The 27,709-nt window shown below is 47.3% G+C and overlaps 12 protein-coding genes and 1 non-coding gene across 13 annotated transcripts; 7 read left to right on the forward strand and 6 right to left on the reverse strand.

Moving 5' to 3' along the window:
- Positions 1-4,119: 4,119 nt before the first annotated feature.
- Pdw03_5030 (reverse transcriptase) lies at positions 4,120-8,261 on the reverse strand (the record flags this gene model as incomplete). The annotated part of the gene is made up of 5 exons (XM_066100920.1): positions 4,120-4,662; positions 5,052-6,268; positions 6,785-7,468; positions 7,627-7,857; positions 8,105-8,261. 5 exons carry the CDS (start codon positions 8,259-8,261, stop codon positions 4,120-4,122), a joined length of 2,832 nt encoding a protein of 943 aa, XP_065956320.1.
- A 47-nt stretch (positions 8,262-8,308) lies between these two features.
- Pdw03_5031 (Reverse transcriptase, putative) lies at positions 8,309-10,267 on the reverse strand (the record flags this gene model as incomplete). The annotated part of the gene is made up of 1 exon (XM_066100921.1): positions 8,309-10,267. The coding sequence occupies one exon, from the start codon at positions 10,265-10,267 to the stop codon at positions 8,309-8,311; it is 1,959 nt and encodes a 652-aa protein (XP_065956321.1).
- Positions 10,268-11,372: 1,105 nt separating this feature from the next.
- Positions 11,373-11,757, forward strand: Pdw03_5032 (uncharacterized protein; the record flags this gene model as incomplete). Its single annotated transcript, XM_014683208.2, has 2 exons — positions 11,373-11,468; positions 11,521-11,757. 2 exons carry the CDS (start codon positions 11,373-11,375, stop codon positions 11,755-11,757), a joined length of 333 nt encoding a protein of 110 aa, XP_014538694.2.
- Positions 11,758-11,849: 92 nt separating this feature from the next.
- On the reverse strand, positions 11,850-13,356 carry Pdw03_5033 (uncharacterized protein; the record flags this gene model as incomplete). Its single annotated transcript, XM_014683207.2, has 4 exons — positions 11,850-12,388; positions 12,439-12,662; positions 12,720-13,141; positions 13,225-13,356. 4 exons carry the CDS (start codon positions 13,354-13,356, stop codon positions 11,850-11,852), a joined length of 1,317 nt encoding a protein of 438 aa, XP_014538693.2.
- Positions 13,357-14,556: 1,200 nt separating this feature from the next.
- On the forward strand, positions 14,557-15,991 carry Pdw03_5034 (kinase-like protein; the record flags this gene model as incomplete). The annotated part of the gene is made up of 4 exons (XM_066100922.1): positions 14,557-14,600; positions 14,708-15,333; positions 15,418-15,896; positions 15,965-15,991. The coding sequence occupies 4 exons, from the start codon at positions 14,557-14,559 to the stop codon at positions 15,989-15,991; spliced, it is 1,176 nt and encodes a 391-aa protein (XP_065956322.1).
- Positions 15,992-19,018: 3,027 nt separating this feature from the next.
- Pdw03_5035 (BTB/POZ fold) lies at positions 19,019-19,694 on the reverse strand (the record flags this gene model as incomplete). The annotated part of the gene is made up of 3 exons (XM_066100923.1): positions 19,019-19,405; positions 19,455-19,581; positions 19,648-19,694. 3 exons carry the CDS (start codon positions 19,692-19,694, stop codon positions 19,019-19,021), a joined length of 561 nt encoding a protein of 186 aa, XP_065956323.1.
- Positions 19,695-20,606: 912 nt separating this feature from the next.
- Positions 20,607-20,939, forward strand: Pdw03_5036 (uncharacterized protein; the record flags this gene model as incomplete). The annotated part of the gene is made up of 3 exons (XM_066100924.1): positions 20,607-20,672; positions 20,723-20,796; positions 20,867-20,939. 3 exons carry the CDS (start codon positions 20,607-20,609, stop codon positions 20,937-20,939), a joined length of 213 nt encoding a protein of 70 aa, XP_065956324.1.
- A 194-nt stretch (positions 20,940-21,133) lies between these two features.
- Pdw03_5037 (uncharacterized protein) lies at positions 21,134-21,477 on the reverse strand (the record flags this gene model as incomplete). Its single annotated transcript, XM_066100925.1, has 2 exons — positions 21,134-21,221; positions 21,284-21,477. The coding sequence occupies 2 exons, from the start codon at positions 21,475-21,477 to the stop codon at positions 21,134-21,136; spliced, it is 282 nt and encodes a 93-aa protein (XP_065956325.1).
- Positions 21,478-21,745: 268 nt separating this feature from the next.
- Positions 21,746-21,817, forward strand: Pdw03_tRNA30. Its single transcript has one exon. It is a non-coding gene; the product is annotated as a tRNA-Glu (tRNA).
- A 1,141-nt stretch (positions 21,818-22,958) lies between these two features.
- Positions 22,959-24,128, forward strand: Pdw03_5038 (Tautomerase; the record flags this gene model as incomplete). Its single annotated transcript, XM_014683204.1, has 2 exons — positions 22,959-23,348; positions 23,409-24,128. 2 exons carry the CDS (start codon positions 22,959-22,961, stop codon positions 24,126-24,128), a joined length of 1,110 nt encoding a protein of 369 aa, XP_014538690.1.
- Positions 24,129-24,621: 493 nt separating this feature from the next.
- On the forward strand, positions 24,622-25,439 carry Pdw03_5039 (Appr-1-p processing; the record flags this gene model as incomplete). Its single annotated transcript, XM_066100926.1, has 4 exons — positions 24,622-24,709; positions 24,795-24,853; positions 24,920-25,289; positions 25,348-25,439. 4 exons carry the CDS (start codon positions 24,622-24,624, stop codon positions 25,437-25,439), a joined length of 609 nt encoding a protein of 202 aa, XP_065956326.1.
- Positions 25,440-25,813: 374 nt separating this feature from the next.
- Pdw03_5040 (CENP-S complex, centromere protein X) lies at positions 25,814-26,563 on the forward strand (the record flags this gene model as incomplete). The annotated part of the gene is made up of 2 exons (XM_014683202.1): positions 25,814-26,455; positions 26,516-26,563. The coding sequence occupies 2 exons, from the start codon at positions 25,814-25,816 to the stop codon at positions 26,561-26,563; spliced, it is 690 nt and encodes a 229-aa protein (XP_014538688.1).
- Positions 26,564-26,691: 128 nt separating this feature from the next.
- On the reverse strand, positions 26,692-27,168 carry Pdw03_5041 (Oleate hydratase; the record flags this gene model as incomplete). The annotated part of the gene is made up of 1 exon (XM_014683201.1): positions 26,692-27,168. The coding sequence occupies one exon, from the start codon at positions 27,166-27,168 to the stop codon at positions 26,692-26,694; it is 477 nt and encodes a 158-aa protein (XP_014538687.1).
- Between the last annotated feature and the right edge of the window lie 541 nt (positions 27,169-27,709).

The following is a 27,709-nucleotide window of genomic DNA, read 5'->3' on the forward strand; positions in this document are numbered from 1 at the left end:
CAACAATACTATAAACTGACAATAAAAATCCTGGGCACTTGTACCTGGTAGAATAATTGCCCAACAGCCCTTAGCCTGCTAGCAAATAAGCGTCTATAGGATGGCGCAGGAACTACATCCTTCTTCATGCCGACAGAATTAAAGTAGGATTTCTGCAACAACTTCAACACCAAAAATCTAAACTAAGCTTTCTTGGACATTAGATTGCTCTCATCTTCTCAAATGATCCTAGTCATTACTAAAGCAATGGGATGTCCGTTTAGAAGTCACAGAAAGTAAAATGTGGACACGCAATGCAAAGCCATTACTTAAAGTCATTATTGGGGTGGTTGAGTTGTTGGTCTCCAGGGTTAGTTGTTGAAAAGGTCAGAACTCTATTAGAAAATTGTTTGAAATTCTGCAACTAGAGTAGAAATTTCATATCCTGTTCTCATAAGTCTGTTCAGACAATTGAGTTAACGTTCCGAGGATCATCTAGCATTTTGAGATCGATAATGGTTGAGGAGGCTCGAGGATAGTGAGACTATTATCTTCCATAATCGACAACTACATCTACCACTTCGAGAATCTCTGGCTCGATGTCCTCGACCACATTCTTGGTTCCTTTACCGGTGATATTGTTGACGATCCCATTAGGGGGAGTTCTTCCAGGGCAGCAAGTCGAGATAACTCTTCTAGCAAGGCACCTCGTTTACCAACATCGCTAGAGTTTCCCCAATAGCGCTCTTTCTTAGTATCTCTGGTGGAAGATTTTAAATAATCGGATGATCAGTGCGCTATGGCGGAACAATCCCCAGAGGAAACTCCAAGTCTACGGTCAATAATCTGATCATACCGGCTTCCTGGGCGGTGGGGGGAGGGGGGGGGGGGGGAAGAACATGAATGTCTTGATACAGAAAGTAACTTCCAGCCATTGCATATCGCTTGTGTGGCTGTCTCCTTTAACGGCGAAAAATCCGGTTCAATGCATCCGGGTCAATCACAGTGATTCCGTAGTCGAAGGTCATGGGAACTATCGCAATACCGCCCCGTTTGAAAACCGCGAACACCGCTCTGGCATCATTTTCTATGCTTGACACTTGATAGAATGACGTGCTAATTGATTAAAGGAGTCGATTTGTACTAGTGGACAATTGAGCATGAGGGCTTAATTCTAGTGATGATAAGTGGAGCTTAATACTAGGCATCTGATTGAATCTCGGTTTTAAATTTGTGTTGCACCGGAGGAACCACAAAATTCGTGACACAAGGTTGCTATCTCTCAGGAACTAATGTGAGAAATAGTGGGGAAAACTTGTGATGGTCTCATTCTCGGTGAATAAAACATCAAACTTTTCGTGGGCGAGTGCCCTCACATGCTGCTCCTTCGTTTCAAGTATCAAAAATCCGAATAGTTAGCTCACCCAATGCTTACGGACTTTAGGTCCATGTTGAGATATGTATGATAGTAGATGATATCATAAAGGCACAATGATGCATTGTGGTATTGTTGTACAGAGAGTATAGAAAAAAGAGAGAAAATACTACACATGTGATGCTATGGAGTATATGACATAACACTTGGTCTACGCTAAAACCCGAGAATTGGCAAGAGGTTCTTATCCGTAACCCGAACCCGTATATATAACCCGCGCGGGTTCCTGTGATCACGGACGTGATCTCCGACCTGTTTATCTGAACTTCAGTTCTAGATTCTGTTGTAGCTCAAGGCTGACGGGTATATCTCGCAGTGGCTCTGATATGGATACCATCGTAACAGGGGCCATGGTTTCGTCCATGCGGCTACCATCATCAAAGTCCGCAAAGAATGACCTAAAGATATCGCGCTTTACTGCAAAGGAGCTCATCCCTACGCCAGCCGGTTGGTTTGTTGCATCTATGTAATGCATGAAAAGATATTTCTGGTCGTGGAAGAATGTATCCGCGGTTGGCATACCGCAGCGCCGCTCCACACTCCACGTCTCGATCATTTCGCATGTCTGCGGAGTTATGATATTACTGAGTTTGCGTGCGGTGATTGTGCTCAGGAGAGAGATTATCTGACCACTAGTCTCAGAAAACTTAGCTTGGTCGCAAGAGAACAGCTCAGGGGGTCGTAGGCGGGTGATTAATTGATGTATGGCAGCACATTCGAGTGTGTACCCCGAAGGAAAAGGACCTTGATTGCGGTCCTTCGGCCAATTCGAACCAGGTAGAACAAAGCCAATGGCTCTTGCACATGACTTGAACCTTCTCCATAGCTCTGACGTTTCGAATTTCGATCTGTGAGAGCTGAGGGCAAGTGGCCGAACGTTGGTAAGACCAAAAAAATGCCGCATTGCAAAGAGAAACAACTGTCTGTAGGCCATCCAAAACCCGTACTCCTTCGAGCCTTGTTCCTGGTCAAAGTCATTCTCAGACCGTTGGATCTGATGCTGTGTCCCAGTAGGTTCTTGGTAATATTTAAGCATTGTCTCCCGCATGGTGCCCTTAAACTTCAAGGGAAGAATCTTCTTCATCACATCAGTCATTGCTCTGAGATGATTAGTATTTTCAAGAAAGATCCGGAGAGATGGTATAACTTTATTGTAAGACAAGGCTGCATGCTGAAGTTGGGAGCGACGATCAGAGCTGGTAACCTCCGGAAACGCCCTTCCATCCAGGAATATTTGTTGGATATGCCACTGATCTGTAGTCGAAAGACTGGGACACCGTCCCTCCAATAGTGAAAGAGTTTTAGGATCTAAAATATCCGGTGTTTGACAGGTTAAAGATTGCCAGGCGTGGTATATCTCAGATATTGAGTATGCCAGCTCCTATAGTTGTTGCATTAGAACGCATGGCCATTCTTCTATACGTGAACATTAAGAGTCAATACTTACTTCGGGGCATCGTAGGCTTGGAAGATGAATGCCCATAAACCAAGCTTTCCAAAGGGCCCCGTATGGAAGTAGAAGGTCCAGCTTTTCTCCCATTGCGGCAAAAGCTTCTTTGCTGGCTTTAGGATCGTAGATTCGGTTAAATTCACGGCACTTCGTAGGAGACCATCTCGCTAGCCATTCCCCGGCAGCTTCTTTCTCTCCTCGGAGCTGATAGTGCCTGAAATTCCGAAATATTTCCCCATCGCCAAAGTCTTCAGACCGTTGACCATATTCACGCAGTCTTTTCCGACCTGCATCATCCAATTTCGCAGAATCATAAATCTCAAAATTCCACCAAAGATCATTTGGGTTTAGCCACTCAAGCGCAGCAGCGATACGGTGTTGACCTTGGAAACAGTAAAGGTTCAATCCGTCTGGAAGCTGTAGGTCTCGACATATGTACCTAAGTGCTGGCAGTTGAAATTGTTGGAAGGTCACGTGACCACCACTGTTTGCTCCCAATACTTAGTCTCAGTCATAGCATGTAGATAGTTTCTCTCTCTCCCAACGCATCAAGAGATTTCCAGTTACATCTACATTCATCGTAGATCTCTAGTATCTCTAACAATTTTCATGCGGCAAAATAAAGGCTTTCATTGGTTGGCGTGCTTCTTTATTATGGAAAGACTTGCTGCGCAACACCTACGCACGCCTGCGCAACAGTAGATACCCCAGTTCATTGAAGTTATAAATTGGTTTCAACTCGCAGTTCCTATAAAAATACTAAAGCCATAATCATGACGGGCGTTTGGCGGACCGAAGAGAAGGCAGCTGTGCTTCTTGTTTTTGCAATGTGGGGCTTCAAGCATGATGATGATGATGATGATGATGAATTCATTGACCCGATTTAGCTCGCTTTACATACATGCTGCTATGCGGGGGTTGCGTCCCAGAGCCCGCTCCCGACGATAAATGGTGGTGCATTCCCAGTATGCAGATCCACCCTGTGAGCAGGACTCGATTTCTCGAGGTCCTGCCACCTGAAAAGTAAGGCCACAAACCGGCCGGCGTAATGCAAACAAGACAAAAGAAATGTAAAGAAAGTCAATCCATCTGCCCGGTGTAGATGGTTTCCCGTAGTCCCCGCGGGCGCAGAGTGTCCCCTTCTTTCTCTGCAATGCACCTTCCACTTCTTCACTTCTCTACCTCCACTTCTTCATCCAGCTCCCCGAGTCACCGAGTCCCTGTATCCCCAGGACTGCCAGGTCTACTTGCTGCATCACTCCGGCAGGTCGAACACGAATAGGTTCGGGTCATGGCGCCATGCTTCTTCGTCTTCATCGGCAGCGTGCGTTGTTCTCCATGTGCGTTGGTGTGAGGTGACCTCGGCGGACCTGGCGCCCGGCCACTGTGATGTGTTCCCTGTTTCTCCAACATTCGCAGTGTCTTGGGTTGGTTTCGGTTTTGAATCCTCCTCCCCCTGCTCCTTACCCATGGCGACCGAGTCCACTGACTGAAACTGTCCCAAGAGTCCCGATGCGATCATGAACTTCGCCACGATCGGCGCTGCCTTCACTTCTGTCAACATTGCTTGTTCTCCAAGCGTTGTCGACACCCCCTCCATAAACAATTCCTCCACCATCTCCGACCGCAGTTCCTTCAGAAGCGGGCACTCCAGCAAGACATGCTTCACACTCTGGTTTCCCAGGTCACATTGACAGCGCGGTGAGTCGCTTCGCTTGATTTTGGACAGATATTCAGCAAGTCCGATGATACCTGTGCGGAGTTGGATCAAAACTGATGTTGTCGCTTTCCGCAGGCCCTTCCAATAAGTCAAATTTGACTTGCTTGGCACCTCGATCATCCTCCTCGTCCTCCTCGCTGTCCTCTTTGATCCTCCTTTGTCCATGCCTTCTCCCACGCGATCGTCGATTCTCGCTTCACACTCTTGCTCGCTGCGGCGGCAAGCCGGATAGATCGGTTGTGGTTGACATTGGTGTTGACATTGGTGTTGTCATTGGTGTTGGCATTGGTGTTGGCATTGGCATTGGTATCATGAATGTTGGTCTCGGTGGTGGTAGCTGCTTCTTTTGCATACATGTCTGCAGCCTCATTCCCCGGAATGCCTTCATGTGCGGGGACCCAGCGTAGTTCCACCTGGATTTTATCATTGCACCATTCCAACAGCCGGAGACATCCTTCAAGATATACCTGGCCAGATGGCATTCGTGGGTTTTGGATGGCTCTGAGCGTCGCCTGGTTATCTGTAAAGATGACCACTCCACTCTTAGCCAGACAGTCCCGCCATTCGTTGTCATCATTGAACCTTTCTTTGATGACTTCCAATGCCATCTCGATAGCACGTAGCTCGGCAGCGTACACAGTGGCGTCGTCGTCGGTCCCCATATTACACAGCCTGGCTTCATTCCGCCTGTATGGGTATGCCGGGTACACTGCGGCCCCAATGCCGCCTTGATACCCGCTCCCATCGGTATAGAGCCTTGCTGGTGCATAGAGTTGTTCGGTGGTTCGCTTGTGTGTGTTTATTGCTCGCTCTCTCTCCTCAATGTATACCCTTGGTGGCTTGGTCCATGGTGCCTGGATGTATGCCTTCCTGCTCTCCCAAGTACTCGCCAATGGCCCCAAGGGTGTAGTGAGGCAGCCACCCTTCTTCCAGGTTTGGGCCTCCATCGGTGTATACCCCCCCCTTTGCTTTTGCATGTGTCCTCTCTCCACTAGCATTGTTTTCGGCACTGCGTATGCCGGGCCTGTACGTATACGAATAGCAGCCAACTGGACTAGCCGGTCAAGCTGCTGCTGCATAGGTAGCAAATGCAGTTCAATATCCAGTGCCTCCCTAGCAGTTGTTTTGAAGGCACCGCTCATTAAACAGGCTGCCCTTGACTGGATGTTTGCAAATTGTTTCACGTAGCTTCGTTCTCTTAGTGTGCTGGTCAGCGGTGAGTGCCAGGCAGCTGCTCCGAAGAGCATCTGTGGGATCATCACTGCTTGGTAGATAGCACGCATAGCGGAGAGAGATGCTCCCCATGTGGAGCCAGTCAGTCCTCTTAGTGCTTGTAAACTGACGCCGGCCTTAGCAAGCATTTGCTGCCGGTGGTGCTGGAAAGTTAACCCTGGGTCTAGCCAGACCCCGAGGTACCGCTCCGCTGTTGTGGTGGCCTGTACTGTGGTGCCCTGCAGTACTAGTGGTGTGTGCTCTTCCCCCCCAGATTCCGGGTTAACGAAGTGGATAAGGGCATACTTCTTAGGATCGAACACCGAGGCATGCCTAGCTGCCCAGGCGTCGGCATATTGGCATGCCTTTTGCAGCTTTGAGATGGTTTCATGCTCATCCTTCCCGATGACAATGAAGGCAACGTCGTCTACCCATCCACTTGTCTTCACACCCTCACAGCCCTCTACCAGATCTGCATTGTAGATTAGGTAAAGGATTGGAGAGAGAGGTGACCCCTGTGGGATACCAGTTGGTGTTGGGATACTCTCTGACACCCCTTCTGGTATACGGATTCTAGTACTTCGGGATGTAAGGAATGCTTTCACCCAAGGTGCGAGCTGACCGAGTCCCCTTTTGCGGAGGTTGTAGAGTAACCTTTCGTGAGAAACGTTATCGTACGCTCCGGATACATCAAGTAGTAGCATGCTTGCTATCTTGCCTTTCCCCCAAGCTCTTCGTATCCGGCCGATGATCGACTGGATAGCATGGTCGACTGAGATTCCCTTCCTCCCGCCGAAATGGGTATCCGGAAGCAATTTGTATGTTTCCACTGCGTAGCTAATTCGTCGGGCAACCACTGCCTCGAGGAACTTGCCGAGTGTATTAAGAAGCGCAACTGGCCGGTATGACTTCGCAAGCTGGTAGTCACGCTTACCAGCCTTACGTAGTACCACTGTAATCGATTTCTGGAAGTGTGTTGGGTTGGTACCAAGCCGTATGCACGCGTTGTAAATTCGAGAGATGGTGTCGAGTACTGTCGGTATCTCAATAAGCTTATGCCATAGGGAGTTCGGAAGGCCGTCCTCTCCTGGCGCTTTGTCTGGTGGCGATGCTTTGACTGCCTGTTTGATCTCTTGGTGTGTGATCTCTGGGAAGCGGATTGGCCCTCGATTGATCTCCGTCGGATCATGGTTGATCACCTTCGAATCGATGTCAGAGAGATCTGCCGGTGGCGGTACTGGGAAGAAAGCTTGCTGGAAAGCAGCTGCTTTCTCTTCGACTGTCTCGGCTAGTCCCCCTGGTATCTTGATTGACGGCGTGACCCCCTGGTCATATGCCCCCTGCCGATTTCTTGCCCATTTGCTCATCCTCCACATACCGCCAGGACCCTCCTCGATAACCTCCTGTACCTTACGGCGGTGGTATCGACGGAGCGCGATCTTGATCAGCCGGGTCTTCCGGTTTCGTGCTGCTTTGTATAGCTCTTTGTCGTAAGGGTCCCCTGTCCGTTCGTGTCGACGGCGGAGCTGTCGAACTTCTTTGACTGCTTCCTGACACTCTGGTGTGAAGCTGGGATTTGCCCACTGCGAAGGGATCGCCCATGGTGTAGAGATATCGACTGCGTCGTTGATGATTTGGATGAATGCTTGGCACTCAGCCTCCACATCGTCGGCTGTTGTGAGGTTTTGGGGGTTGGTGGTGGTATTGGTGGTGGTGGTATTATTCGTGTTGTGGTGGTGTTGGTGAGTTGTCGCTCGATGAATTCTATCAGCTTCTTGTCGTCTGTGGCCTTCCAGTTTCTCCTCTTTGGTGGTTCGTATGGCGGGGTACCGATGTCGATTGTTGTCACTACTGGGTAGTGATCCGACCCATGATCGGTACCGACCTGGCATTCAACCACCCTCTCTGCTAGTGTGTTACTGACAAAGGTGAGATCTAGGACCGATGCCTGCTCGTTTCTTCGCCATGTCGGTGATCCAGTCTCTGTCGTCAGTGACAGATTATGAATCCCCGCGATATCTAAAAGTCTCTCTGCTGCTGCGGTCGCTTTCGCTTTGGAACCTATTCCACTCCACGTTGGGTGGTGTAGGTTCATGTCCCCGATCAGGATATGTTCTGCGTATGGTCTCTGGGCAAGCTCTCTATTGAGCTTTTCCACCGTTTCACCATCGTCGTTGTTATATGTTATGCATAAAGAGGTCTGTCCACCCATCTAGATGGTTCCTCCGCAGTTTCAGCAGCTGGTATCCTTTCGACACCGTCTTGCATGACCAGGAACCTGGATCGATCCGTTTCGACACGAACAGACAGACCCTGGCTCGTTCACCTTCCAACTCCTTCGGAAGACTAGTTTGGGTGGCCTTGTTTGGGTAGTGGGTTGTTGTTGATTGAGAGTTGATCCAGGGTTCCTGAACCGCAATCACATCCGCTTTCTGGACTGCTTTGTCTGACAGAAATGAGGCCATGACTGGATGGGCGTTGTGTGCATTGTATTGAATTATTTGGAAGTAATTCATTGAGATGTGGTGGTGTTGTTGGTGTCTGTTCCTGGATCATCACTGTGCTCCGACGCATCATGGAACTCCTCTTCCGCATCTTCGTCGATTTCAGCAACTTTGTGTCGTACCAGTTGGTATCGCCGAGTCGTTCGGGGTTGTTCATCCATAACGTAGTCCTCCGCCATATCATCAGCTGGTGCTGTCATCCTCCTCTTCTTATATGACGTCTGGAGCTGTTTCTCCGGATCTGTCATGAACTGCATAGTCTCTTGGTTCTGTGACCTCAAAGAGCGAGCCGACTGGCTTACTGCTGAGGCAGTTTCAGCGAGCTCCTCTGGTATGATAGGTAGATCGTCATCCTCCGACGTTCTCGATCTAGTTCGCATCACATGGCTGGGCTCCTTTCTTCGTTGGGGCTTCTCCACCCCAACCTTTGTATACATCCTCCGAATTTCTTTTGTCGGATGCGATGCGTTCTCTGTCGGATGAGGTGCGTTCTCTGTCGGATGCGATGCGATCACCGTCCGATTCGATGTAGGTGCTGCCCGATATATCGTCGTGCGCTGTGCAGTTTGCTGCGGCGCGTGGATTGGGGTATCGAGTCCCTGTTGGGACTGGGAGGTAGTGGTACTACCCTTCGTAGTCTCCCTTTGCCGGAAGTGGAGTGGCACACGATGGAATAGAGGGCTGTTAGCCAGTGCTAGTCTTGCCCCTTCTTTCGCTGCTGTTCTTACTTCGCATGCGTCGCTCGTTGGCCTATGGCCTCCGCCACAATTGGCGCATTTCACTTCGACGTCCCCTTGCTTAGCACACTCCCAGGTCGGGTGTTGCTTCGCACAGTGGCCGCACTGGTATTCGTTTAGACACTGTGAGTGTACATGTCCTGGTTTCTGACATTTCAGGCATAATTTCGAACGGCCTTCTCGGCAGAAGCGGGTAGTCTGGTGCACTTGGTGCTGCCAGAGCGTACCCTGCGTGATCGCCTGGTTTGCAACCACCGGGTCGGTGAATTCAATGATGATAGAGCCTTCACGACGCTTGCCAGGTTTTACTAGCCAGCCAAGGTGGAGGATTTCAACCTGGGTATCACCCCATGAGTGGCTGTTTTGGCGTACCAGCTCCTTCGCCATCCCCGCCATCGACTCCTGTGTCAACAGCATCGTCTTCGTATCGATACCGCGCGCTACTACCCCCCATGTCGGCTTCCTAACATGTGCTGCTGGGCCGAATGATTTCAACCAGCCGTCAGCATGCTTTCGTAGCAACTCCGCACCGGAAGCGCTATTCGCCGTCATCTTCACATCCCCAGAGGGGAGAACCTTCGCCGCTAAGAAGTGGCAGCCACCACCAAGGGGGGCACTGGCTTTCCTCCGGGCGGCTTGCTCCCGTGTCCTCTCAGCCTGCTCGACGATCTCCCTTGGTGTCCGCCGGCGGAGGGTTTCGCGGGTGTCGCTGTCACGAATCTTGACGATAATCTCTCGATCTTCGCGGAGCTCAGCTGGCGAAACTCCGATCGAGGATGATCCATTGCTTGTCGGGAGAGATGGGGGGGGGCCGGAGCCGGTCCCTTGTCCCCATTTCTGGAGCCGTGCCCAGAAGGCTGCCGAGTCGTTCGAATTGCTTGTTTGTGTGGACGGTGTCGTTGCTGTTGCTTTGATCGCCGTCGTAGCTTTTTCGATGCTATCCATACGCTGGTCGAGTCGGTTGAGTGCCTGTTGCACCTTTTCCATGACCTGAACCTGCGGTTTGTCCCCCTTCAGGGAGTTCAGTGCGTATTGCTCGACGGATTTCACAAAGTTGATAATATATATCTCACCTCTTCCGTCATTTTCCATTGTGTTCAGCACCTCTCTAGCACTCTGAGCGAGCTCCTCCATGGTACTAAAGTGGTTCCGTGGTTTCTTGGGGGGTGCCTTTGAAAACTCTGTTTCAGGGGGCGAATTTGGTTTTCTTCCACCACCGGCGACAGCCATCCTTCAATTCCTATAAAATAGGATCAAAAGATAGAGCCGGAAGTTAGAAAGAATTTGAACTAATTTTGAGAGCCTGTAGGCCCTTGGTTGGCGAGATAGAACAAAAATTGAATCTGGGCAAAAAGAGTTGTTTGGCTTCAAGCATGAGGCGATCGCGGAGATCCTCATCAATCGAGGATCCGAAATCCGAGGAATTCTCCCTGCAAACATGCCTTTCTATACGCAAACGGTGTCGGCTGTTCGTAATAAACTGACTGAGATTCGAACTCAAAACCCCCAACTGTGGTCAAGAGAAGAGGGATGGGTCCGGCAGGCTGTCGTGGTACACCTTCACAACATGATGCTCGATTTTAAGGAAGACGGATGAAGCCGTCGCCGGCACGCCGCGCTTTTGTTCCAATGAAACTGCATCTAAGGAGGCTTGTCTCCAAGCCCACCACAGATATGAGATCGCAAAAAGCAGGTAGACTGAAACCAGAAGACATTATTAGCAATAGAGATGATACTTAAATAAGAAAATCTCAAGGACTATAACAGAAAGCGACTTTGCAGGGAAACAACCTGGCTAAATTCAGACTCGGCTTATCACGTGAGTAGTACATGCAGCTATATACACTATTCAAACTTTGAAAGAGCCAACATATGGAGGAAGAAGACACACCCATGAGAGTGGACTTTCACTTTGATGTCATATGTCAATTTATAATGTCACCTGGTTAGCAATAAGAGCCTGAACGTAAAAAAGAACATGGCGGCATATTTCAACGGATATAGGTTTTCCGATACCGAAGCTAAAGGTCGGGCAAAGAACCATTCTCATCCCACTTTGAGTCCTAACTACCCCGCCGTTGGGGCTTTCATCTCCTTCCTCCCGTCACCTTTTGCATCTATGTTGATATTGTAGAGCTACTCAATTTTCAAATGAAGGTAACATCCCAGGGTCATCCGTTTTCTGCAAACATATATGCTAAGGTGTCTTTATATTTTTAGCACGATCTTATCAGTCCGGCCACGTCCTATCTCAGCTATGCCACCAACTAAAATTAACGACGAAGCCCTTGCGAAGTTGAAGGATTTGGCAACATGGCTTTACGTTAGTGCCGAAATGAAGCAAGAAAAGAGCCTTATCAAATGTGTGGACGTGGATCGTTATAAGAAGACGCTCCCTGTACTAAAAGCATTGGGGTATGACCAAATACCGGTAATATTCAGAACAACAGCATGTTAGTGGGCTATAGCTGAAAAATTCACAGGGCCATGGTTATCATATTTACCGCACGTCTGGGGAGACAGAAATCATTAAACGACCTGATCTGAAGACACTTTTCTTTCCTTTGTCTGTCGGTTCCGGGAATGACAGTGTAGCGTCAGGGGAGGTACAGGTGGCAGGCGAACTACTCACACCTGGCAATTTTATTGAATTGAATAGCACCTTGACTTTCACCGCGCAGTTGGATTGTCTTATTGTCTATTTGCCGGAGGGAAAATGAATAGCATAAATGTACTAGAACTCATCTTGTATGCGGTGAATTGATGTTATCAAGATTATTATGATACATGCAGACACTTGAATGTCCGAGTATCAAATGCTTATTGATGCCACTTTGGAATGGTCGTGATGCCAACGACGCTCTTCATTTCCCCAATCTGTTATCGCCCCGAAGTCGAGATTTGGTCGAGAATCAAATGTGCGAGAATAATCCGGATAAGGAAAGCTTGCGCTAACGAGATCGATCTGTGAAGTCACGTTGAGTGCAGTCTGGAAGTTCGCGCTTATATGATCAGTCTGCGATGTGGCATCGAATCCGTTCTCCAAGCCTACAGAAGGGAAGTCCGCACTCGTGGGGTCAATCTGTGCAATGGCGTCGAATGAATTTTGGAAATCTGCAGAGGGGAAGTCCGCACTCGTGGGGTCGATCTGTGCAATAGCCTCGAGAGCATTCTGGAACTCTGTAGGAAGAAACCCTGCACTCAATGGATCGATCTGTGGCGTAGCATTGAGTGCATTTTGTATTTCTGGAAAAGGCAGTAACCTTTCAGAGTGATCCTCCGTCATAGTAGCAACCCCAAGGTCGGACCTTGGAGCTTTGGAAGAAGTCCGCATATCGTTGATAATGCTGCCTACTTTTGCTTTGAGTCAATCCCGAACTTAAATGATTTTGTTGACTTACTCTGCCCACCCGACTCCTGCTTCCTTTTTTTCCTGGACCTCATTGCTGACTTTGTCAATGGCCGTTTGAGCGATTCATGTGAAGATCCGGACTGAGCTAGTTTATCGGCAATGTGTTTACCTAAGACATCAAGACCCTGCGTTTTCACAATTTGATCTATGCCGTTCACTCGAAATCTTTCAATGGCAGCTGGAATATACCGAGAATAGTGTCTGTCTGTGTATCTAAATATCGTTTTATGTTAGCTCCGAACGTGAATCTGCCAAGATTATGCAACTCACTCTCTTTCTGTAATTTCCAAAGGTAACGCAAGTAAATAACCAGGTCCGCCTAGTTCTTCTGCCCATCTATTGTACTTTTGACCAATTCGAACATAGTCATCCAGACATTGCTTGAGATCATCGTCACCTAAGCTCCGTGACGGATATTTCTTCCTGATCTCATTCGCGAGCTGAGAGGAAGCATTTCTGCACCATCGTTCACCTGTGTGATAATCAAGACGGACGGCTAATAGGTAGAAATTGCGGAGCTTGAATCGTCGGTAAAGCACGCAAAGCTCAGCACGAATTCCAGTGTTCTTATCTTCGTCATGTATCTCGAAGAAGACATCGGGCATGTCATCCGTGGCTCGGGTGAGATCTCGGCCAATCTCGCTGAAAAATGTTTGAGGGTTTTGCATGCACTCTGCAAAAATGTCGGAGAACTTGGACGAAATGAGTATTGGAGAGTTGGCAAAGCTCGTATTTCCTAGATCCCCATTTCTCATTTTCTGACTTTTTGACGTACATCGTAAGTCAGATTAAAATAATTTTCGCATTCTTCAACGGAGAGCTTCGTCTGGACTTTGTGGAGTGTATGAGAAAGCTGAATGAGGATTCCATTGAGCTCTGCGTCAATTTGCTCTAAACTGCTTGTCATGTTTTCAAAAGTGAAGATTTCATTCAGGCCAGGCTTCAGTGTAAAGCGGTACTTAATAACAATTTGTCCAGCTGCAACTCAGGAGCACAGCCCCCAAATGACCCTTACCCTCACAAAGTCTAGGCCGCGAGTGGCCAATAAAGTGTCATATCCTGGCGCTCGTACACGTGTTCCGCATAAATCTCAAAACAGTTTAGCCTGATCCCAAAAGACTAGGGTGTGCATTGATGGTCATTCTTCCAACCGCTGATGAAGGGCTAAAAAAGACTAAGCCGTGTTTCCCCAGTCGTTTTCATATTCCAGCCGCCCCCTCTTTGTCACAAGTCGTCCATTCTACCTTCCAAATCGAGCCCCCTTTTTTAAATAAATACATATATTCTTCTGTTATGCAGTTTAACTGTTCAAGTATCATATTTAGGGCTTAGGGCTTAAGCCCTAAAGCCCTAAGCTACTGCCTTGGTGAAAAAGGAAGGCACGAAGGAAGATGTCGAGAAGGGGCTGAGCGAAGCTGCGGCTTCCGTCAAACGCTAAATGTGACTTTGTCCTTAGGAGGTCCCAACTAGGTAGACCCGAGAAGCAACATTACACAATTTCACTATTATCCGTCGTACTTGGAAAATGCCAACCAATAGCTCTCTGTTGCGAACATATCTGTGACTCTCTAGCACGAAGATAGCTGAGAACTAGGTGGATTGCGTTTATAATAATTTCTTGCGTGCAGTAGACATGGCTGGTACCTCGCTATTAACTTGCTTAGCGGGTTCACACATTCACCCGACTTGACAAAAATATAAAGCATAGAAGAAAAATATGGTTGAGGAAGCAAAGATGCAATTGACGTACACCATTCTAGACTGATAAAATTCCCAGCGAGTGGTAATGTTTGTAAACATGGCTTGATAGCTTATGTCATTAATATATTACGTCAGCATTGGTAGCAGTCACGACATTTGTCCGAACGCGTTAACCGTGCCAAGCGCCCAACTACCCAGGATGGGTGGTTGGGCGCTTGGCACGGTTACAACGCGGACGAGAGAAATTTATAAAGGACACTGCCTGACGCGCGAAAATTCTTTTCGTTTTCACCAAGAAATGAGAAACCTCCAATATATCATTCGCCTTTTCCACTTTACTAGACTTTCTATCACGACGTGCAAAGTGAGTCCGGGAGCTGTACACCATTTTTCGACTCAAGGGAAGATGCCAGACTCTCATTTATTTGAATATACGTCCGGGAGATGGATGTACGTAGGATTGTCATGGCTTTGCTTTGCCTTCCCCTTCCCCTTCCCCTTCGCTCTTGCATTTTTTTGCTTTGACCAAGGTATCATTGACTAACGATCAACTTAAGCTACAATGACCATCTACGGCAATCTGAAAGAAGACAGGCTTTCAACGTCCCTGAACTCAAGCGACTTGCAGCAGTATCAGTTCACCGGAAGGAAGAAGACGTCTCCACTTTCGAAAAGCTAGCTGAGGGGGGGTTCAATCGAAGTTTCCTTGTTACTATGAAAGATGGCTTCCAACTTGTTGCACGTATCCCTTACCCGGTCACCGAGCCAAAATTCTTCGTCATCGCGAGCGAAGTTGCCACGATGGATTTCCTCCGTTCTCAAGGTATACCTGTTCCGAAGGTCTTCGGGTACTCTGCCAGGTCGGACAACGCTGCGGGAACAGAATACATATTCATGGAGCTCGTACAGGGAAATAATTTAGGTGATATCTGGTTTGAATTATCGGAAAAAGAGAGGATAAATCTGGTGTTTCAAATTGTTCAGATGGAGTCTCGACTCCTTTCTCTACGTTTCCCAGCAGGTGGGAGCCTTTATTACTGCGAAGATTTGCAAGATAAATCCAGTTGGATGGACATTTCAAGCACTTTGCCGACTAGCAAACGTCATTTCTGCATTGGTCCTGATACAACACTTGGATTATGGTATGGCAAACGACGTGATTTGCCGGCTGGGCGTGGGCCATGTAAGTGCTTGTTTCCCTAGCTTTCCTCTCCTCCCCATCAAACTCGTGTCAGCATCGCAATGTGTCAGTAACTAATTCTTGAAGACATCGATTCTTTAGCGGCCCTGACTGCCGGTGCCAAGAAAGAGATCGCATACCTCACGAAGTTTGGGCGACCTCTGCAACCTCTTCAGCGTCTTCGTCGAGAGATCTACAACTACCAGGCACAGTCACCTCTTGAGCATATTGCGAGTCTGGAAAAATACCTGCAGATTGCGCCTTATCTTATACCACAGAATAATTCAGCCATCACCCGTCCTGTTATGCGCCATCCTGATCTCCAGCCTAACAACATATTCGTCTCTGATAAACTGGAAATCACTGGCCTGATTGATTGGCAACATAGCGTGGTTCTTCCACTTTTCCTGCAATGCGGAATTCCAAACAGTCTACAAAACTATGGTGACGAGGTCTCAGAATCATTGCAGATCCCATGTCTTCCAGACAACTTCAACAATTTGGAAGAAAGGGAGCAATTTGAACAAGCCGAACTTCTACGCAGGCGCCAACTCCACCACTTCTATGTGAATTTCACGGCAAAGTACAATTCAGAGCATTACGATGCTTTAACATCTGATTTGAGTACTCTAAGGCGAAGGCTCTTTCACCACGCCAGTGATCCTTGGGAAGGTGATAATACGAGCCTCAAAGCTGATCTTATCACTCTTTCAAGGGATTGGGCAAAGGTGGATCCTCAGGGGAAATCACATTGCCCAATTTTTTTTTCAGAGGAAGAGTCGGGTAAATGTCTACAGTTGCAGAGCGCGCAAACTGAAGCAGACGAACAACTGCAGGCTTGTCAAGAAGCAATTGGAGTGGGACATGAGGGGTGGGTGCCTTTTGCATTGTATGACGAGGCAAGACGACGCGAAAGGAATCTGTTCGCGGACGCCTTAGACGCGGCTGAATCACTTGAAGAGAAAACAAAAATAAAAGAAAACTGGATTTTCGGAGACTTTTGCGAGGAAGATTATTTGTGAAAATGAGAAGATCTTCTCACTCTTTGTCTCTTATTACGCGTCTGAATCTCCAAATTTTATATTTTTGCTTAATCACGAGACCGCCATATATGACCCAATTATTTTCAAGTCTCACCTAGCACTGTAATAAGACGGTATGAGAAAAAATTTTCTCTTCTTTCATCAGGGCAAGTGGTACTACCCCAGAAGAATTTCCCTTGCTACAAAAATGTTGCTCGTGGTACCATTCTAATGACCTGTCTGTTTACCATAATTCATGGCCGCTCACGAGCCATATAAGAATTTGAGGGATATTATATAGACAAAAACACCAAATATACTGTTATGGCGCCTGAGAAGGCCAAGTTTCCGCCCCACCAGTGTTAGGTAGTTTCGATAGCTTCTTGCTTTTCCCTGTGGCCGTTTCCCGATGGAGGGTTATGAAAGGGACTATCGCGGCCCAATGATACAATATAAGAAACTCTTTATAGGATACACGCTGACATCTTATATTTTTTGCTCTAATGAAGCGATTGACCTTTTATTTGATATAAATGGATACCTTAGGGCTATCCTTTATCATAATCATTTTACCATCTGCTTTATTCTTATATTCTGTGCATTTTACTGCCATTCGTTCTTCTAACTTTCGACCCAGAAATCAGAACTCGCAAACTCGTAGCTTAGAGCATTCTCCCTTCTACAAGCAAGTTTCCAAGCTGTAAAATCATCCACGCTTTGAGCATCGAAGGGCTAATGTTTATTCAAAAGAATAAGTCGCTGCGCACAGCCATGTGCTGGAATCAATACTATACCTATCTCTCCTGTGGAAATACGAAAGTGTTCGCGGGCTTCTTGCCCTGTTTTAAGCCTGGTTGCAGCAAAATCGTTGAAAAAAATCAAGACCTTAGACAGGATTGCGGTAATTGTGGCAGATGCGGCAAAGGATCAAAGATTGAAACTATTGAAACAACCAACTCCAACCTGTGAAAGCAAAGATGTGATAGAGCGGATCGTGGTTGTGATCGATAAAGAGGGTGTATCTGATTCAGGGCTTTGGTATAAGAAGGGGTTTGACGTTTTACCTGGAATTACATCTTACCATTAGATAGCAATATACAACTGCCCTCTTTTTGTTACATATCATTGCTTCCCTGCTAAAATTTAACTGAAACCTCCTGGGACTCACAAAATGGAGTCATGCCTCTCCGCAGCGATTTCTTATCTCATGGTTTTGAAATTAGAAGTAAGCTTTCTGTTCCACACCGAGAAAATTACTAAAAATGTGACCAGCCCTGGGACACCTTGCATATCCGGCAGGAGGATGAACAAACAGTGAGGATAGGAGCAATTGGATGGAAGCTAGACATCCCTCTCCACGAGATGAAAGGCTCAATATTTGGGTGCGCATTCCTTCTTGATCATGGTGGATATTTTTGGTGCACAATTTGTCATGCACTGCAGCATTGGAGGAATCCAGAGTGGAAGCCACTGTCCGGAACCGACGGGTTGCGGGTTGCCAGAAAAACCCAAAGAGGGATACTATATCTATGCCCAGTCCTTTATAGCAATACTTCGGCTTTGGTTCCTTTTTCGATGCTGGAAATGACAACACCTGGTCGAATAATGATATGGCAGGCTGAGCATCCGGACAGCCAGTACACGCCCAAGCTCAAAGCCGAACTCCTCCTTCAACTTCTCAAAGCTGCTTTGATTGGAAATGGGAAATATTTTTGGCGGTTGTTACTCGGGTTTGCCATTTTTGGGCAAAGGTTCTTGTTGGTTGTGACTGCCATGACCCAGAGCATGGTACACACCGTGTGGCAACGGACCACTGCAAATTCTTTCGAGGCCCTTGAGTGATTATGTGCCGTAAATATTCTGCCTTTGTCCTTTTCTTGTTTTTGGATTTATTACATAAAATGTCAATTACATTCAATGATTATATAAAACCTTCAAAGTCCCTCATCTCGTTGTTCATTTTCCTGAGCACTGTCCTGGTATGGTTCTCGACCAATCTTAGTTTGCTATAGCGTCTGATCTCACTTCTTCTTTCCCTTGCAGGGGTTCTCGAAACACGGAAGCAAGCCTGCATGTTCCTTCCACTCTTCGCAGGATAGGTAAACATAACGAACAATCCAAGACGTTGAACAGAATCTAAAACTTTATCAAATCTACAAATTATCTCAGATAATGTAGGTTTGATAATCCGGCCCAGACTCACGGTTTGCTGTTCGGTATCAGGAGTAGATTATTGTGCAATTTGCAGGACGTTCGCATTCTCCAATGCTTCTTTTAAATCAGCATCAATTCGTGGAAAACTACTGGCTGGGTAATTAAGATGATCCTGGCCGATTGGAATTGAGTAAGAAATTGGAAGAACATCAATGTGCCACAGTTACCTTCTCCTTTCCTGTCATTTCCTTTGCCAATCGGACGTGAAGTCAATGAGTACTCCGATAACAAGGTGCCTTTGAGGATGAGGGTGCATCAAAATGACCCGGTCCCCCAGATTAAACACGCCCATCAATCGCTGATGTACTACGTCGACATCTTCGACATCTCCCTTGCAAAGCTGATATCGGTACGTGCTGTCCGCAATTATCACAGTTTCCAAGCAACGGTGTTTCGATAAACAAGTCGAGAAGTTCTTTGACAAACTCGGGCACGCTCTGGGCAACACTGTTCTAGGCCATATTAACAGTATTCTCCTGGAGATAATTCGAAATATTGATCCGCGCAAAACGCGCTACGACTTCTTTCAAGGGTCTGGGTGCTGTAGGAGGTAAAGCATATACTTCCGGAATGGATTCAATGAATTCGATGGGATCGGATAAGAACTGAGGTCTCTTCTGATACTTCTCAACACATAATGCGAGTAGACCCTTGATGATGTATTTGTCAGGCAAGATAAAGACTCGGACGTGAAGGTGAAGAGCAGAGCATGACACTGGCTGCTCTGTTCTAGAGGCCTGGATTGTGTTGCTATAGTTTTCCGTGTAAAAGAAGCTGACTAGCTTTCCAACTATGATTTTTGAATCTTCGTTCAAGTCAAAAAGAGCAGATGACGCTTCCTAGACGATTGAGAACTTGTTCTCGGCAGTCCTATGGTAGATTGCTGACCTTGAAATTGCCAGTACAGGCGGCATGAAGTACATCAGATTGAGAGAAAACCACTACTTTGTGTACGTTGAAACTTTCTCCCTCGCAGATAAATGTCAGATCTGTGAATTCGCCGGACTTCTGACATCTGATACTGTGTAAGCCTAGCCACACTGTACCATATAATCTCCATTAGTTAAATTTGTTCACGAACCGTGAAAGAGCTCCTAAGACACCCGAAGGTTGTGAGGAAATATCCATTTCCTTTCTTGGAAGTTGTATTTACGTTCAGAATTATTGTGGTGACATTTAATGTAAAATGTTCATGGCTGTATTACTGTCGTCAATAAGCAACATTAGATTATACAAAGCGGTCGAAATTTCTAGACATTTAAGCTTAGTAACCCAATGCGCCTCCGCCGCTTGCTTTATTAGGGTCCATGTTTGCTGTTCCCATTTAAGTGGCGAAAAGCATAACTTACGACTGGATTAACAACAGGCTTACTACCGAACTCAACGCATATTGCGAAAGCTGATGGAAGGAGAAGAAGATCTAATCAAGTGTCTCTCCGTCGAGAGCTCAGCGCAAGCGCCAGCTGTGAAGGTTTTCCGATACTACTTAACCGTCGAGGAAGCAACTCAAATTATTCACCAATTTCGATCTGGTTCTTGGAATAAGGATCGTCAGGTACTGTGGAGTGGTATGATGCGTGAAGATGCTCAAAAATGGGCCGATGAGCATGAAATGCAGACTCTGACCACAGCCATGGGTCCACTGATGATGCCAGAGAATCCGCTTTGTCTTAAATCTAAAAAAACTTCACATGCGTGGAGTCAATATATATACACGGTGCCTCGGCCATTTTTGCTTGGTATATTTCCAATGGCGGAAGTGTTACAGTCTTGTCGCCTCCTCCCCCAAACCGTTTCAATCCATCGGGTTTTACGTCTTTCCAGGTGATCGAGCAACCGATAATTAAGGGGGCTATCGGGCACGACTCGGTGTGCCACATTGATGCGGTCCATCCAATGGTGAAACTAGCTGAGGACTTCTCTTACCAATTATGGCCATATGACAATAAGTCGATCTGGATCAATAGGTTTGGGTTGCAGACCTGGCTTAGGAATTGGCGTCCCACACACCAACGTGAAGATATGTTACAACTCGAGAATATGATGGATTTGCGCGATGGCCCGTCACAGTCTGCAATCGTATCAAAACCGTTGACTATCAAAAATGTAGGTCTGAAAAGGTTTGCTGGTTGAAAAAATAACGCCTCCGGTCACAGGCTGGATTATACAAGCAGCGGCGACTTTCAGTTGTACATGTTGTGCAAGGACTCGAACCAGAGCACTGTTTTGGGTTAGCTCTCTCCTCGGATAGATAGACGATATCTTTAACCTTGGACTTTTTCTTCTGACACTCAGTACAGGCCAGAGAAACTCGCCGCTGTTTTTTCGACGATTCATTCTCGAAATACTCCATGCGAGTTGACCTATCCCTAGGCAGGAGCTCGCGCAGAAGATTGTTCTTTGACATTGCGGTATCAGATGAGTGGCAGGCGTTTTAAGGATAAGGATGTTTAGATCTCAGAGTCGGCTATGGAAACGTGAATTGTAGGAGAATCAGTGCGATTTAAAGAAAAGTTCAGGTCTTTTTGTTTTCCTTTCATATCCTTGCTCGCAGTTTTCTTTGTTTGCTATGGATGATTCTGTCTAGCAAACAAAGAACCCATCCCTATGACCCACATTCGGGGAACGGTTGACGCGAATCGTAGACGAGTCAATCTAATCCCGGTCAACTTCGGTTCTGAAATGAGGCTAACACCCTCAGCCAATGTAAGCCTAACTCTATCACAACAAGTCTGCCCCGGGCCATATGCACAGCCTCGTTGCACAGGGACTGCCGTCCTAAAAGAGTAGGGAGAATGCGCCTCAGTGCACAAAGGTCAACGATGGACCGACAGACTATGTGCTGCAGACCAGATGAAAAGTCATCATCTTGAGCACACTGATCGGAGATGAGGGGAAAACAGGGCTGCATGCAATTACGGGATCATAGAAGAATTGACTGACCAATCGCTCGGAAAAGGGGGTGGCGGAGCTCAGGAGCTCGGTGATCTGGATCAGTAGCAAAAATGCCTCACCTGCGGGGCGAAGAGAGAAGAAAGGCGAAAAAGAAAATCTGAGCTGTAGGCTAGAGAGGGGGAAGCAGGGATCTATATACAACCACGTACGGGCACGCACAGCGACCGATGATGCTAAACCCAAGGGGTCAAGGCTAAACCTAAGAGGGAAATTCGCTGTCCCCCTCCGATATGGTGTAGTGGCTAACATCGCCGTCTCTCACACGGCAGCCGGGGGTTCGATTCCCCCTATCGGAGCTACTGTTCCAGTTGCTCGCAAAGTTCTTTTTTCTTTAAATTTTTTCATTTTTTTGCATTTTGTCCTTTTTCAAGTAATGGGAATGTCGTTGGTCCTAGTGGAATCAATGAGTCACCGAGGCCAAGCTACGATCGCATTCTGAGTCATTTTCATCCCTATTTCCGCCCATCACTAGAAGTCACACATTATCGCTCTGTTTAAGACTACACATAAATCGTTCCAATATCGCATCTTCAGCCGGACAAGACCGAGGCTCGTAAAAGCGAAAGCGATAGAAAAATTATTGTGGTGATACATAAATCACTCCGGTTCCCAGGTTTGGTAGTGAAAATCAACTCGAAGATCCCGGGATTCTTGAATCATTGAAGAGCATGGCTTCGAATAACCCCAGCGAAACAGATGCCATTATGACTACGGGACGAGAGGCAGCCCCATATTTATCAGAGTCAAGAGGGCTGCCTCAAAACTCGCCTCGCAAGCGGGAGCAGCGAAGTGTTTCGCCTAAATATGACCCCAAGACTGGCGAAAACAGACTACCCCCGGCTCGAGGTAGGTAGTTTGAGACAGGTATCTCACGATCTAGGGAGCACAGACATTATTAATCGCATTACCTGGGATTCGTCATTTGAACGCAGCAACTATATCATTGGATTCGTGGACCGATTTAAGGAAATTGTCAAACCTCACATATGGCCCCCCTAGGCCATAAACAGGAACCTTGGTTTTTGTAATGGTCTAGTGGAAAAGTACGCTGTATTTCGTTCAACAGAAATTACCATGGATAGTTGGAAGAAGGAGACAGCCGACGAGGATTTTATTCCACAACATCGGGTGTTGTATATTAGACACACCAAGGGGGAAGTTATTTTGGGATCGAAGGAGACGTGTTGACACAATCTTTTTGATTGGAAACTCAGCGTTCAGGGAGTTGGCCTTTCTCGCTTGAAGTTGTACCTTCCACCTTTGCATCTTTGAAAATTCGCATTTTCGAACCTTCCGCAATTTCTTTTGTTGATTCTTTTTTCTTCCACGGGGGAGGGGGAGGGGGGCGTGCCTTCTAAGGTCCAAGGGTCATCCCTCGTCTCATCTTATAACATTTCAAATCTCATCACCTCATACTCAAACCAATTATCACATAAAATGGATCATTCTAAGAAGAAATCGTATTTGCATAGTTTGACCACCAACATTCCCCTACTGCAGCAGTCCATCAATGCATCGTGCAATGCTTTACCAAGAACCCTCGATGCCGGCGCACCACCGATTATCATGCCCGAGAGGCCAGCGAGAACTTCATCACTGTTCAAGGAAGACAAGCACGACGAAGAGAATATCATGCCTGTCACACGTCTTGCGTCGGAGAGCATGCCCATCTATCATTCCCTGAAAAATGTGGACGATTCGCCGTTAACAAAAGTGAAGAAGTTGTACTACGAAGACGCATTTACGGCCCGTGGATCACACAACTCCCCCAAGGACCGAACAATTCACGAATCTGTCATTGTTGTTGAGCTCAAGACCAACATCAAAGTTTGTGACGTGTTGATATCTGCTCGATGATCCCTCTCTATTAACCCACCCATCAACTAGGTAAAGGATGATGTATCCAAGTTACTATCGGATTTCGCCCACTTCCTTGCCCAGGTCTATCAGCGTCCGGAAACATCAATGCTAGTAACCATTGACCAGAATGCTCACCTGCTTTTCGGAAATATCTCTGGCTCGGCGTACCTGTTGAAGATCACGGCTCTCTCGAGTTTGATCGGACCGCTCACCAACCTCCGCAACACGGGTATAATCCAATCAACCATCCAAGAAATGTTTGACATTGGGCCCGACAGAGGCGTCGTGATATATACTCCAGTGAGCGAAGACAATCTTGCAACAAATGGGATGACCACTAGGAGTGAGATCGACCGCCTCGAACGAAGTGATTCTAGTAATAGTCCTTCGATCCTCAAGTCCATCTCACGATCCTTGAGTCGTCGTATGAAATCGAGTAGCGGAAATAGTGTTCCGATTTCCCTCACTTCCGTCATGAGTCCTGATGTCGCAACGCCTACTTCAACTTCGCCCGTCACGTTTGCCTCAGGTCAGCTTTCTCCGCCGAAGCCACACCAAACAGATGCAAAAAAGCCGATAGAGTCACCAAAAGGAGAGCCAACCCAGCAGATCTCTTCCGTGGATGAGAAATGCGAACGAAGCCTAAAGAAAAGAGAGAGCCTGAAGAGTTTTGTCAACCGTCGTTTGGGCGAATTGGGCGAGATTACCACAAAGAAGCCATTCACAGTGACAAAGAAGAAGGCTTGACTTCCGTTTGAGAATCCGAAAGTGCAATAAGAAAAGTATTTGCTTGCATTGGGGTATCCTCTAAAAAGGGCTTTGGCATGTGGTTTCGCTGTATCAAACCATTAATTCTGTATGATTGTACCATGCATCCTTGGCCACAGTGCATCGAGTTCAATGGCCGCTTTCTAATATAGCATGCATTTGCCCCTTTCACTTTCATCCTTTCCAATCATTATATACATATTTCTTTTGAAATTGGTAAAGATGCGTAGCCTTGTGGGCTTCACATGGGACCGTGATAGTTTGAGAAAACACCCAAATCTTGCTCTGTCAAACTCTCTTATGATCTTCCTATTAATATTCTCCTCGCATCCCTGAGCTCTTCCAAGGGAGCATGAGTAAATTCTAGTTTCTTCGTTTGCTTTCTCTGCCCACAACACAGTACCATGTCTGACCGGGTAATGACCAGGTTGTCGCGATTGGCTGTACGGATAGCAATGAGTCATTCGTCCCGATGACATCGTCTTTCCCTGTTGCTGTTAGCTTTGTACAGGAGACCCCTGGTGATCTGTTTGATGCCCCCAATGGTGCTGCTCTGATCCGTGAGAACCCTCTCCTTCCTCCGCCCCCCCCTTTACTGACTCTTTAATATATTTAGATTCTTAACTAACTTCTTAAACACTGTAGATGCGTGCAACTGTCAGGGTGTCTGGGGTGCAGGCATTGCCCGTGCATTTCGTGAGCGGGTTGGTCACTCACTAGACCACTCACCGTACGCAAAAACCTAGAGCTAACAAGACGCTGTTTAATAGTATCCCACTGCCTACGAGATCTATCGCAATCACTGCCTCACTTACCGTAGCCACCCAGTCACCAAGATGATCACCGACCTACGCGATGAGGACCCGCTGCCCTCTCTCGTTGTTCCCGGTCCCCTCGGCACCGCTCTCCTGATCCCACCCCAGAAGAGCGACTTTATATTACACCGCCGGCGCCATTGGATAATCTGTCTATTTACCTCGGAGAAGTATAGAATGCGTGTCGATTCGGAGGATATAATTGTCAATAGCACCTTTGCTGCCCTACAAGACCTGAGTAGACAGCTACAAGTTCTTCCCCAGCAGGCTTCGGAGACTGGTAATGAGCGACCACAGAGCATTTACTCCAGTCGCTTCTGCACTGGTTTGTTCAATGTTCCCTGGGAACGCATTTGTAAATTGATCAACACAGTCGGTCTCAGTGTCAATGTGTACTACCTACCCCTTTGAGGCCAGAAACCGCCGCCCTCGCCCCATTCACATGGCGCGTCCCAGCGAGGTTGAACAGGACTGAATGAAAATTATCTACTTCCTCCCTGCCAGCAATGGTTTCGGATTGTGGGTTTCTACCTGGTGTGTTGAGAAGTAGCGAGGGTTTAGCGCATCACATTCATTTTACGATGACAATTGAGACCAGTGATCTTTGAAGGCATGTACGTAACTGCGGTACAAGAAAGAACCAAAAATGGAGCGAAGACGAGAAAAACAAGATCCAAGCATGTTGTAACTAGAAAAGTAGGGCCTCTCCTCATCACCTGATAGCGCGTACCGTAGAGAGCGCGCGCATTGGGGCATTTCCCCAATTCTCCCAAAATCTCGAATCACCACTTTCACCATTCCAACCTTCACACCCATCGCACACCTTCCACAGTTATCTAAGATACCAAAATGCCCGGCGAACCTCAACCAGCTCAAAAGCGCCCGCGTCTCCCCTTCAAACCTCCTAGTCGCACGACTAGCGCGGGATCATCCAGCTCCGCGCCGAAGGCCAAAGGAAAAGCGAAACAAACCAGCACAAAAGCCTCCGCGTCCACAACCGTGCCCAAAGCAACAAGAAGCAAACCCACAACTCAAAGCAAGTCCATAACCCAGAGCAAATCCACAGGCGAAAACAAATTTACAACCCAAAGTAAATCTACCAGTATTGGGAAACGTCCCCGATCTGATTCTCCGGCAGCCAATGCCAATTCTGCCTCCGAACCCGATTCCGATTCCGACTCCAATGGATCGAGCCGCAGTCGCTCGCGCTCGCTCTCTCAAGAGCCGGACTATATCCTTGCTGAAATCACAACTTCAACCCAAACAGAAGATGTGACGTCCAGCGATCCAAAAATACCTTCAAAACTGCTCACACGCCTACTGCACCAGCATTTCCAGAGTGAGAAGACCAAGGTCGCGAAAGATGCCAATAAAGTTGTTGCAAAGTATGTTGATGTCTTTGTGAGGGAAGCCATCGCCCGAGCTGCTTTTGAGAGGGCTGAGTCGGACGGAAATACTGGGGGCAGAAGTCTTGGGGACGGGTTCCTCGAGGTAAGTCTTCATTTTTGTTTCCTACAATCACCTATTCTGGCTTTCTGATCAGTAATATAGGTTGAAGATCTTGAAAAAATGGCCCCACAGCTCACGATGGATTTCTAGTCCCTGCGTCTCTCCTATGAATGGCCATGGCGTTGGTTCAAATTTATCATGTCATAGGGCTTAATGTTTATTGTTCAAGATACCACAGCATTAGCAGAACGCATGCGACACTTTTGATCCAACAATATTCAAACGCAAGAGGCCTGCAAGAGTGAAATATCCCTCGGGTTCATATACTCAGGTGGCTTGCCCACGGTATGATCCTCCACAAAAGGCGGCACAGCCTCAAACCCATTGGCATTGTGAAAAAGTGCAATATCTCTGTTAACCCTCTTCGACAACCACGCATTCGCCACATAGGCCGTGTTCTTTTTGCTGAGATGAACAACAGCAACAGGAAGCTTGTTCTGCTCGGGCAGATGGCCGAGCTTGGCGTCGTATGCCGTGTGGCAGATGTCGAAGACAAAGAATACCCGTGTTTGCCACTTCTGAGCTGCCACCAATTTTGTTGCTGGGTGAACTTCTTGTGTGATATAGAGATGACTTGCTTTGAGGAGGCGGACAGCTTTTGGCATGAGGGCCTCTGGGTTGCTTAGGGCTTTGGAAATCTGAGAACTCCGGTGCGAGACGATGACTAGGACTCGGAGGGGGTTTCCCTGGGACATCCTGGGCTGGGGACGTGAGGAGTAGTCCCTTTGGAGGTTTGCCTGAATGAATTCTTACCGAGATAGACAAGAGGGAATATTGGAATTGTCTCTACGCCTTTTCAGTAATCTCAAAAGGGCGCACTGCTACCTAGGAAGATTTCCCAGAGATCTCAAACAGAATTTAAATATTAATTTCTTCTTTCTACAGATAGGAGACACATAGGGGCAACGTCGGCGTCTTACTTGGACTAAATGATAATCTTCCAATGGCCCAACAGCCCGGTCGTTCAAACTAGAACGTTTGCCAGGGGGTGATCATCTGCCACCTTGTACAAAACATGTTGACAGCTAAGGCACAGGGGTCTTGCTTCAGCTGGATATCAACGCTGCCGGGTACCTGGTGACTGGGTTCTGAGGTCGGAACGGGACTCATGTGTCAGTCTGACATCAAATTATGTACAATGTAGCAAGCCCGCAGTATGCATCGGAAATGATAAAATAAAATCCAAGGAGGGAGAAGACGAAAAAATCCAGTTTGATCTAAACGAAAGCTGTACGT

This window comes from Penicillium digitatum, chromosome 1 (assembly GCF_016767815.1).
Source record: "Penicillium digitatum chromosome 1, complete sequence".
Taxonomy (NCBI): domain Eukaryota; kingdom Fungi; phylum Ascomycota; class Eurotiomycetes; order Eurotiales; family Aspergillaceae; genus Penicillium; species Penicillium digitatum.